The sequence below is a fragment of the Diadema antillarum genome, unplaced genomic scaffold, assembly GCF_040938485.1.
Source record: "Diadema antillarum isolate AM-2024a unplaced genomic scaffold, OU_Dant_1.0 seq00002159_RagTag, whole genome shotgun sequence".
Lineage (NCBI taxonomy): Eukaryota > Metazoa > Echinodermata > Echinoidea > Diadematoida > Diadematidae > Diadema > Diadema antillarum.
Genome location: NW_027272798.1, coordinates 190,195 through 202,081, shown reverse-complemented (window position 1 = coordinate 202,081; position 11,887 = coordinate 190,195). Strand labels below are relative to the sequence as shown.

The 11,887-nt window shown below is 36.8% G+C and overlaps 1 protein-coding gene across 1 annotated transcript in view; it reads right to left on the bottom strand.

Annotated features, from left to right (window-relative positions):
* Positions 1-1,251: 1,251 nt before the first annotated feature.
* Positions 1,252-11,887, bottom strand: part of LOC139714099 (uncharacterized) — a 30,679-nt gene continuing 20,043 nt past the window's right edge. Inside the window, exons 2-12 of the mRNA XM_071625811.1 lie at positions 11,008-11,100; positions 9,088-9,559; positions 8,605-8,646; positions 8,044-8,124; positions 7,403-7,512; positions 6,372-6,439; positions 5,661-5,872; positions 4,896-4,994; positions 2,719-2,835; positions 2,236-2,357; positions 1,252-1,320 (exon numbers count right to left, since the gene is read on the bottom strand). Of these exons, the coding sequence (XP_071481912.1) occupies positions 1,252-1,320; positions 2,236-2,357; positions 2,719-2,835; positions 4,896-4,994; positions 5,661-5,872; positions 6,372-6,439; positions 7,403-7,512; positions 8,044-8,124; positions 8,605-8,646; positions 9,088-9,559; positions 11,008-11,100 (1,485 nt within the window). The remainder of the gene's footprint in view (positions 1,321-2,235; positions 2,358-2,718; positions 2,836-4,895; positions 4,995-5,660; positions 5,873-6,371; positions 6,440-7,402; positions 7,513-8,043; positions 8,125-8,604; positions 8,647-9,087; positions 9,560-11,007; positions 11,101-11,887) is intronic.

The window sequence follows — 11,887 nt, the reverse complement described above, 5'->3', positions numbered from 1 at the left end:
GCCATAATTTTCCGCGATTCAACAAGTAAGGTGTGCAAAATAGAAAGGAATTACTACGTTCGAATTCTTCTTCTTGTTCCTCTTGATTGTCTTGAAATTTGTTCATTCATTACGCGTTGATTCGATATTGACACGTAGTCAACACTGCCATTTTTTTTTTGTCCATCACGAACACATCTTGGTCGTAATCATAATTTCAATGTACATGAAAGTGACAACTCCTTACAGCCAGATGATGCCACTGTTCAAGATTCATTTTCTCGTCTTGGTTCTGGTATTTTCCAAACCACGATGTTCCATCATGGAATTAGTTTGTCCCATTTGCTCCCCAAATACACACCAATTTAAACGTTAAGAAACCCTTCATCTATACAACCGCAGTTATGAGAATTTAGCTTTGTATAGCTTGGATGTAGTCAGTGAAGCAGGAGAGTGGGCAACTGAAAAAAAAAGGTGATTCAGTTCCAAAAGAAAATCATTAGGACTTGTATCTGAATATCTGTGAGTGCTTTTAATGCCGATTGGCTTAGAAAAGGCTAATGCTTGTTACACATTGTACAGCGTACAGTCCCTCATGACTCATGAATGGTAGCACTACACAAAGACTCCAGTCTCGACTTTTGTGGACATGAATAGTCAGATGTCGAAGAAGAACTTAGGATAATATGTTATAACTTAAAAATTAATCTTAAAACAAGTCGTTGTCGTTTTCTTGAATGCTATATCCACTGAACTGTTAGGTTAAGATCAAACGATTCGCATTTGTCTTCCATAAGCTGTAAAATAACTTACTGCAAAGCCATTCATCCGATCCGTCGTTGCAATCCTCAACACCGTCGCAAACATTGTCGGCCGGGTAGCACTGGGTGTAGTCGGCACACATTTGGTCTGTTCCGTTGCAAATTACTGTTCATATTTTAAAGGAAAGGTGGTTGAAAATTGATATCATTTTTTTTCTTTTAAATGTCTACCTCACAACTCCTACAAAAACCTAAGCATTTTTAACTTTTAATCTTAACTTTAAAAAGAGTACCTCACCAGCACACATCCATTGGTTCTCACTCGTCCATACCCATCCTTCTGTCTCTACTACAGAACGTCTAACAGTGTGCACACTCTCGATTTTGAACTTTGATTTAATGTACCTCTTGTGCACCCTCGTTTTCAAACCTATAGTACCACAGCCCCACCCAATATTCGAACTTACGACAGAATTCTTCGTCCGCCCCATTGATGCAATCCAGAACGCCGTCACAAGTCTTTTCGAACGGGTAGCACTGGAAGAATTGGAACACGGCAGGTCGGTTCCATTGCAGGTTGCTATCGACAATTTAATGAGAACATGGCGGGCAAAAATTCATGTCAGTTTCGAAAATGACTGATTCTGAAAACGATGGACATTGAAGTTAAAAAAAAATAACACTCGGTTGTTCCGATGCAATTTGCTGATATCAGAAGTAAATTGTTTGTCAGTTTTAGTTTTAGTGAAATCACTATCCATTATTTTGACAAGGGTATCCTTTTTATCACAGTTTTAAGGAAAGGGTTTGCCGAACCGGAGGTTGTTATCCTTGTTAGATTCAGTTTGGTATTACTTCCGAGATAAAAATGATATCAACGAAAGCTACAGGCAAATAAGCAATAGAAAGTGATCATAATTATGTCCTGAAGGGGGCGTAAACCTGACAGTTTTTGTGTCACATTGTACACATTCTATGACTCCTATTATTACAACAATGATACTCAAAACGTGAATACAAGAGTAGTTTTCATGAATAGTGCGATGACATTGAGCTTAATTGTGCCCAATGCACTGATGTGCATTGCTCATTTTCCATGTCCAAATTAACAAGTGATAGAGATAGATTTTTTTTTCGCCAGTATTTTTCGTTAATTGCAGCCAAATTCCAAGTATTCATTGGATCTGCTTAATCGATACTTGTTGCTTTTTGAAATAATGGCAACCATTACTTTGTTGTGCAATATTTGGTAAAGCTATGGATAAAATGAAGTTAATTTTGTATGAGATGCTAGAACAACTTACAGAAAGAGACAACAGGAAATCTTCTGAATCAGTGTACATGCATATTACACATAGAAAATGCAAAAGACTCATTCATGACAAAAGTCTCATTTCACGGCACACAATTGGTACTTTATTAACTTTGACTGATTGTAACATCAGTGTAGCGTAATTAATCAAGCGACATTTTCTCCAAGTATGCCTATACTCACAACAGAAAGACTCATCGGAACCGTCGTTGCAGTCCAGAACACCGTCACAAACTTGTAATGTGGGTAACACTGCGTTTGGTCGTCACACGCATATTCAGTTGTGTAATTGCAGGGTGCCAAGCCTGGAGCAAGACATTATGTAGAGAAATGAACTTCCGTTAATCAGTGTTAAGTTTTGAGTGATTCTTTAATCCCTGCAAACGTGAAAACTGTGATTTCATTTTTCCCCTAGTATTAATTGAAATACAAACATTACTCATTCTTTTCTTCTCTTTTTTTTCCAACATATGCGTACTTCACAACCCTCACCTGTAAAAAAAAAAATAGATAAATAAATAATAATAATTTGTCCTCTGCGTTGAGAATAGTTTGACATTGAAAGTAGCACTACCTATCCTTCTCCGAAGCAACGGTTTAGCCTGATTAGAGCAGATGTCGTAATTATATAGGTACAGTTTCGAACGAAATCAGGAAGTGGCTTACTGCAAAAGGACGGTTCGTCTGACCCGTCGTTGCAGTCTATCAGACCATCACAGTACTGCGAATACGGGATACACTGCGTGCCATCCAGGCAAAGGTAGTCAAACAGCGTGCAGTTCACTACATTGTAGAAAGGGAGGTTGAAATTTGAATTAGAAATAGTTGCGAAATAAGAGAGGAAAGCGGGTACATAACGTGATTGATATCTATCTTCTTTTTTTATCTTTTTTTTTTTTTTTTTTTGGTTTAGAAACTTTGTAGACCACCATCGTAATTGGTCTGTGGAAGCATATCCCGGTTCATAGGTCGCGGCTAAACACTGATGATGACTTTGAGATGAGTTGAGTTTGAGACCAAAAGAGTGAACACATCTAATAATTGCAAATAACGCATTGATATAATTAGATTTCAGTGACAACGATATGACAACAAGGCGCCTGCGCGCGCACACACACACACACACACACACACACACAAAAGAAAACCATCCAGAGAGTAAAGATATAAGCAAAGGAACACATAGCACCACAAACACGCAAAAAATAATGTTTGAGTAGCGTCTAATGATTTGAGTTTTCTTCCAAATGTTAAGGACAATAATGGTAACAACATTGTATTTGTTAACAACCCTCATTAAATAAAAATAATGTAGATAGTCAAAGGGTTTGTACAGTTCTGGTCGAGGTGAAGCTTTAGCTTTTAACGTTTTGCGAGATATTCAGAAACCACGTACTCTATAAGATGTCAAAGAGCATGCAGTTTTAAGAGGTATCAAAAGTTTATATGATGAAAATTGGTTTTTAAATGGCTGAGATATTCAAAAAAAAAGATGAAACAAAGAGATCCTAATTAAGTTGTGGCATGTCGCCTTTTATTATTAGCACTTTTTTGGATATCTCAGCAATTTGAAAACCAATTTTCATCAAATAAACGTTGAATCTATTTTAAAATTACATGCTCTTTTATAATTATTTCATAAGAGGCTTTTCATTACCTCACTTAGGAATGTTCAAAACATGAATCCCTACCTCAAACAGTACTGTACAGTCCCTTTAAAGGCATCTTAAGTTGACTTCAGAATAGGTCCGAAAAAAAACCCACAAAAGGTACAAACGAACAAACATACACACATACAAACCAGAAATAGAAAAAGAGAGGAAAAGAGAATTGAAAAACCGTCACCAACTGGATAATCTTAATTCTATTATCTTTTAAACGATATTCAAATGCAGTGTCAAGATAAGAAACCCAGCACCACGCAGAAGACAGATATGCCGTTGTATTTAAGGAAGGCTTCATCTAGGGAAATGGAAAAAAGAGGTAAGATCACGTTTCAGCTTTTCTTCACACCTGCGTTTTCCTGGGTGGACGTTTCCATTCTTGTTGAAGTTTCATATTCTGTAATTTCAGTTTGTGTTGTTGATGGTATTGCTGTTGTTCTGTCAGGGCTCTCTATAAGGGACATCATTTCATATCAAAATAACCATCAAAATTAATCAATTCAGTCAGTCAGCCGGGCATAACAAAAAAAAAAAGGAATATATATCGTAATTTTGAAATACTATCCTTATAGTTGTAATATAACCCATTTCCTTGTCACTCTCTACCTCTTTCCTACTTTCAGCAAGTTTGGATTGAATTTTCATTTACATCCCTACGAAACACAGAATATGCCTTTTGTATTTTTAGAACTAAATTACGCCATAATTATCAGCGTTCTTTTCATTACTAAAAGCGTATTTATTATAATACATGTTAAACAAAACCAACTTTAAGAGCTGCAGCATTACCGGGATCGAGCATAGACTTATAGAGTCAGACTTTACGGTCATCAAAATCTTCCGTTAGAAAAATTTGTTTTGGACAGTTGTGGAGACATCATACTGTCTTTTTTTTAATTCAAACTTGTATAGATGATTTCAATCAGTAGACTCACAGAGCTCTTATGAAAAGAACACAGCCTCCCACAGTGTGTTCACAATGTGTTCACATATTCGGCTGTTTTAACAGTGTGAAGATGATTCCGCATTGTGGTGTGGTTTCTTACACAGTATCCACCAGTATGTTTTGTTTCACACTTATTGTCTATGAACTGATGACTTACAAACTACTGTACAGTCTATCTTGTTGAGTATAATTATTCTGTATCTGAGAATTCACATAGAATAGTGTTAATTTACCAGTTGTTTCTTGAGTCGTAGCTAGCTGAGTTGTCATCTCCTGCTCTGTTGTTTTGGGTTGATATGTCGTTTCCCGTTCTGTTGTCATCTCAAGAAGCTCTGAAAGACCAAAAGAAAAAAAAAAACCCGACTAAACGAACTAGAATAACGAACTCATATTTTCCTTTCAAATGTAATTTCTTTCCAGCGCAGGAAGTGATATTTTGGATTTGTCTTTAAGGTACGTATGCATACTGTCTTGTCACATTTTCTTTGAAATTCATTCAAGCCGACAGTGGAGTCAACGGTGTAGTCATCAAATGTTAGATGGCTTGGTTAAAAGAACGATTAAAACTGATATTTTATTGTTAATCTATTCCCCTGAGCAATATTACTCTTTGCTATCGTTTTTTTTTTCATCCCTGATGTTTTCGATACGGAGAGCCCATGAAGTCCATGAAGTAATATCTGAAAGCTTAGGGTAGTAAGCTTAAATGCATTTTTGCCTTGGAGTGTGTAACCACCTATCAAAGCTTCCGGCAAGGTAGAAATGGTAAGATGGGATCTCGTGGTTTGTCAAAGAGCAAACAGGGTTAAGCAGCTGGTACTCTATAATAGTGAATAGAACGGTCGTAGCCATGGAGATGATGGGGAAATTACCAATTACACCCTTCCTCTCAAATAATTATTTTGCACTGTTATGTACATGTAAAGTTGATGATCACTGAGTATGTTTACTAGATCTCTTTATGTTAAGGTTTGTGTTGATATCACTTGGCCTCTTACCTGCGCTGGTTCCGGTCACGTTGACGGCGGCTATTGGCAAGCTCGAAGAGTTGTCCATGCTTACTGCTACCAATACGTTCGTTACCTGTGCCTCCACTTCGGCTGCAACGTAGGCGATCTCCTGGGCGGGGTCGCCATTGGGCGGGGCGTTAGGAAGCTCCCCTTGGTCTATGGTGATTAGAATGTCAAAGTGGACGAGGATACTTCCTGGTCTGTGATGATGTGAAGGAGGAGGCAAATGACATGAAAAAAAAATAAGCCAAAAAAAAAAAATCAACCTCAACAACAAATCAAAGATAACCTCAATATTCGCATGGCAGTTGATAGTAATCTCGTGCCTGCTAGTTTTTCGAAATTTAATAATGTGCAGTTAAACCAAATCTTTTCAACGGTAATGACAACAAACAAACAAGCAAACAAACAAACAATAAACAAATATACATGTGAGTTGTTGACAAAGTGTAGATTTGAAATGTGTTATAACACTCAGACATTGCTTAGATTGATAAAATGAAAAATGCTTTGATACTTTCGATGAAAATTCCCATGCAATATTAAAGAGGAAAGCGCATAAAGGATTTTATACTGTAAAAAAAAAACAAACAAAAAAAAAACGTATTTGTTCTTGAGAGATGTTTTGGTTGTCAAAAATGGACAAACAATATTTGATAATACTTGATAGATAATCCAACCATACAATGCCATACTTACGAAAAACCATTTACTATTACTCCTTCGTATGTTCCACTGATATCGGAGTTTGAGAAGGCATCGTTCATCTGCGGAAAAACAAAAACAAATACAAAAGTACGATGAAATGCATGCCCACATAAAAATGTTGACGTATCTCCCCATGATCTTACACTCAAAGCTCTAAATCAGAATGTATTTGAATGTGAATTGAGTACTCAACATAGAATTTTATTTTTCTCGCAGCCACGAAAAATCATCTCATGGAACAGTCCAGACGCATCATAAAACAAACAAATGCAACATATTCGAAACATATTACCGTTGAAGCTGTGTATTTTCGCGTTTATGAGAATCTTTAAAAAAGTCAGGTATAGATGTCGTTGTATTTCAATGGCTACATGAAGATGAATATGTTGACCAAACAAAACCAAAAACTAAAAAATAAATATATACAATATTCACATAGATTGCCCACACTCTCTGTCCTGATACTGGATTGCTCTGAGGTATATATAACAATAGTTACAAAAAGTACCATTTCTTTTAACAGGCAGATAGTTATAATTCATGAAACGTTCAATATGATGGACACCCGTTGCCAAACTGTGTATGTGGGTTTGTATATCGTTGTGTTTCAATGTTAAATCTACAAGCAGATTACTCGTTTGACAGAAAGCTGTCGGGGTGTTGCACAACCGCTGTTACCTTCGGCAGGGGTAAATATTGACTCAGTAAATACACCGTGTGAGAACCTTAAATATTAGCCTACTCTATCGTAATTATTTCTTGTAGAGATTGTCAACAATGTCGACACACCAATGGAATTCCAACAAATATGTTGGGTAAGACAAATCAAAATTTGATAAGGTATGATAGGAAATGCCCATCTTTACAGTGCAGCTTTATTTTCTTCAAAATTAGATGTACACAAGAAAAAGATCTTTTTCTTTTTAGATTCTAAAATGAAATAAAGCAAATAAAGATAAAAGACGTGATTATAATTCTACTATAGATTGCTAGAAGACAAAGCTTCGATAACAAGAACTCACAAGATTGCTAAAACTGCTTTCCAATGCTTGGTATTCTGGGCTCGAACTGTTGTCCAGAGATGAATCGTAGGGCATGTCTATCGTTGCGACAGCCGAGGACATTACGCTGTCTGTAAAATGAAAATGAAACTACTGGATATGTGCTCTTCTTTCCTTCCAAATTCACAAACTTAAAATGATCTAATTCCATTATATTAACTGTTTTACTTTGGTATTCCCTTTCTTGCCTTCTATAAAATATATCCATACATAAAAGTAATCATGTACATACAGTCATGAAGACATTTATATTAATGACGTTATGTATATGGGGAACGATAATTCCTTTAAGGCATTGTAGTTACGAAAATCATCACAGCAAGCATTGTACTTAGGAGACATGCGAGTCCCCTGCAGGATGCTGAGAATAAAGTTTTGAATAAAGATTTGAATATGACCCCACTATCCATTTTTTTTTATTAACCAATATGAGTCTTCCTGGCACCGATTGCGGTATTTCTGAAGTCTGTAAAATACAATTTTAACTTGCAATCATTATGTTTTCATGGAGAGGTTATAATCGTTAAAAGAGTGAACTGGCAAGTAAAAATCGCAAAGATGTTAGAATCTGTTCGCACTCTTCCTTTCTACTTTATACCAACGTAATTTTCGTATATAAAAGCAAAATGAAATAAAATAAATGAACTTACACGAGGGTTCTGGAAATGCGACTGTTGTAACCACTGAAGTGTGGAGAAAAGGTTACAAGAAACACAATTGTTTTCATGGTAATTCAATGTAAAAGAAAATGTGGGAAATCATCAATGTCATCTTAACAGAATAAACAAGGATTAAGGCGAAAATCATGGCATTGGTTCTGCATTAGCCATATAGACTACAGAGCTTGTATTTTTTCTCATTTTCGCATCATCAAGCTCTGCACAAGCATGATATGTATTTTTTTTAATTTTGTATCCGTTTAGTTGCTTATTGTCTCGCTTTATCATCTGTTTTGTAATTTTGCTTTGCGTGTATCCTTTGTGTTAGCCTACAAAGTGTTTGTTGTGTTAATTAGTGTTTGTGTTATTAACGTAAGCTTGACATTTGCATGAATGACCATGTGACTAGTTGACATAGTTTACAAATACATTGTATAAACTCAGCTCTGCCTGCTTTCAAACAAATGAAAAGAGTCATGGTAGTAATTTCTGTGGAAAACTTACTGTGTGTCGGTCGGGTGGTGGTGACCTGCGGTGGTTTATTGACTAGATATGAAGATTCAAAGAACAGGAAAACATTAACGTTAATGATTAAACCACCGAGCTACTTCAAGGGCTGTTATGACATGAAAACTTTGCACTTGGAATTCAATGGCGTCACTCATCTCTTCCAAAATTGTGTATCCATACATTCCAAAGCCGCACGTCAGTGGGGTCATAGAACGATGCACTTGAACCATAAGGGCTGTTGAAACGTACGCTGCGAATAATACGTTGTACAGATAAACATATTTGATATGCACTTAATATGTAGAAATAACAAATATAAATACACGATATTCCCTCGGTAAACACACGCACAGATACAACACACAAAAAGACTCAACTTAAAAAAAAAAAAAAAAAAAAAAAAAAAAAAAACTCTTACAGTAAAATATGACACCTCAATAAAAAGAGGAGTGGGTTTCGATCACATGACTAACTTACAAACGAATTCGAAGAGGAGAAAAACGGCAACGCCGATAAGAGCAGCTAGGAGGAGGATGAAGAAGATCACAATGAAGCAAGTTCCTTTTGAGCACGTCTGTCTCTTTTTTGCCTCGTTTTCTTCGTGCTCAGTTTTTCCTTTGAATTTATAAGAGGCGGGGTGGTTGAAACCGTACGGTTGATTCTGTTCTCCTTTGTGCCGCAGAAAGTCCGGATTCTCGTACTCATTCGCTTCGGTTCCAAGGTCGATATCGTAATATTTGTGATCGTCTATGGAACCGTTCTTTTCGCTTGGTCGGTGGTTTGAGGCGCCGTTTTGTGTCAGCCCCTGATACTTATGGCGGGAGTTTTCGTCCAGGTCGAGATAACCCGCATTGCTATGCTGTATGTCCGGTATTCTTGGAGCTGGCTCTACGTATTCATCGGATTGGAAGGCTGCGTTATCTTGGCCGCCATTTTGCGTAGAAAGTTTCTATATCCGAGATAGAAAGAAAGAAGAATGGAATAAAGAGGGAAATAAAACAATTCCCGCAAATTTACAACTACGCACATAGAATACTAAATGAACTACAAAAGTAAACAAAGAAATGACATCAATTTATCTGTTTACACATTTCTTTCTCGTTGTAAATATAATGTATGTATGCATCCAAGTATCTATCAATTCATTTATCCATCACCTCATTTATCCGTTGATATCTATAAACCTGCATGTATAACACAGAGAAGTATGTGTATTTTTACTATCATATGCATAATGCGTATACATAGTTATGTGCATATTATGTACATATATGTACGTGAAGAATGCATGTGTGTCTCCCTTACAATGTAGGTATTTCATTTGCTGTTCGGTATCATGACAGCTTATAAAATAATGTTTTCTGAGACGCACTTGCACTCGATTGACGTAACCAAATTGTCAAATCTTACAGTCACATTTTTAAAATAAAAAGAACCTGTAAAAAGCACATCCATTATCTTGTTCATTTTCACAGTTTTAAGGTTTATATTCAACGTATGAAAGGTAAAACATTTCGAGTCGTTAATCATGCAATAAATTGCCTGTTGAGCTACATACCACCTACACTAGAGATAAAGACAGTGTTGCGTAATGATAATAAATTGTGCCACTACAACTTCTACAACTTATAAATGTGTATAGATAACTGAAAAAGGATAACGTTTTAGATAAGTACGGAAATCAGTCAGCGATGTATAGCTGGGATATCTCTAGACATTTTCTATTCACTTTCATCACAAGCATAGAAATTACGCCGCTACTCGATGTTCAGGATATGAATATCTCTGTATTAAAAAAAAAAAAAATTGAACAAGGGATGCTCGGTGAACAAAAGGCTTCCTCAGAATATACGATGTAGTGAATGTGTAACTTGAAAAAACATAACAAAAACAAAACGCATTGTAAAATCAAGAATTACACATATCCCCCTCACAAATTTGATCGTGTCGCATACAGCTTGTTGTGGGGCTGCTGCGTAATGCTCTGACTAGCTATTCTGGGTATTCTCTGCGGATATGTGTACAGGAAAATAAGCGTTTTGCATGTTTGGTAGAGCTAGGGGCAGAGCAGGATTCCAATTGCCAATCATCTTCCTTGAACTAACCACGTCATTTTATTTCCTGTTGTTTATTTCAGAGCCTGCGGATTGCAAGCTGCATAATTTGCAATATTTCCTCAAACAGTCAAAAGAAACGAACATATGTCATGAACATACAGAGAGAGAGAGAGAGAGAGAGAGAGAGAGAGAGAGAGACGCTGAATAAGCATATGAAACTGCGTGGTGGTTGCAACATGTGAACGCTTGCAATAGTTATCGATCCCAGGAAAATGTGTTTCAAAAGTTCCAAGCATTTGTCACTAAACCTCACTGTTACACTGAGAGATTACATAATCACCTGTGACTTTCCGTCAACTTGATCTTGCATGACAGGGTCGACGTGGTCGACGTCTGCTTCGTATGCGGCATTCTGATGACCACCGCTTTCAGGCTATAAAGATAACAGAAAGATCGTTATCATATGCACAAATCATTTGCGCATGGTCGGAGGTTCGTACAAGAGGTCAAATCCGATGAGGTGCCTGTCGCAGACACGTAGGCCTACCAACATCCATGTGTGAAGCACTTGTATGTAGCAAATTTTGTGAATAAAAATGACATCACAACTAGTGAATGCATTATACAGCATTAAGATCTTGCTAATGATAAACATCGTAGTCAGCTACATGGATTTACAAAGTAACTTATTTTACTGTTCCCATGCTCTCTCTCTCTCTCTCTCTCTCTCTCTCTCTCAGTCCGTCGGAGAATATCAAGCGAGCAGTCACAAACGACTCTAAACATTCTCAATGTTTTCATGTACGGGTAAGAGTCCCAAAGGATGAAAATATTCGACATCAACTGCACCTCAACACCCGCATTTGTTATGCAATAATTATTTATTATGATCAAATAAAGTAGGCAAAAGCAAGGTTTTTAGACAGGGATCATTATATGGGCTTTTTGGCACATTGAATGTTTGAGGAAATGAAAAAGACATAACAAGAAAACATGAATACTGGGCACGCCTTCTGCATTCCATGTTGGAATCACATTTATACACAGAGGGCACTGATTGTAATTGAGTTGCTGAAATCAATGCTTTCTCCACTCGCTACTGTGATATCATAATGGGTAAGGGTGTCGACGCTTTGACATTTGCACATACATGCCGAGCTGATGAGAACATTACATCTGTCTTTGTATTACTTGCCCTTATCGCTTCCGGCTTCATTTAA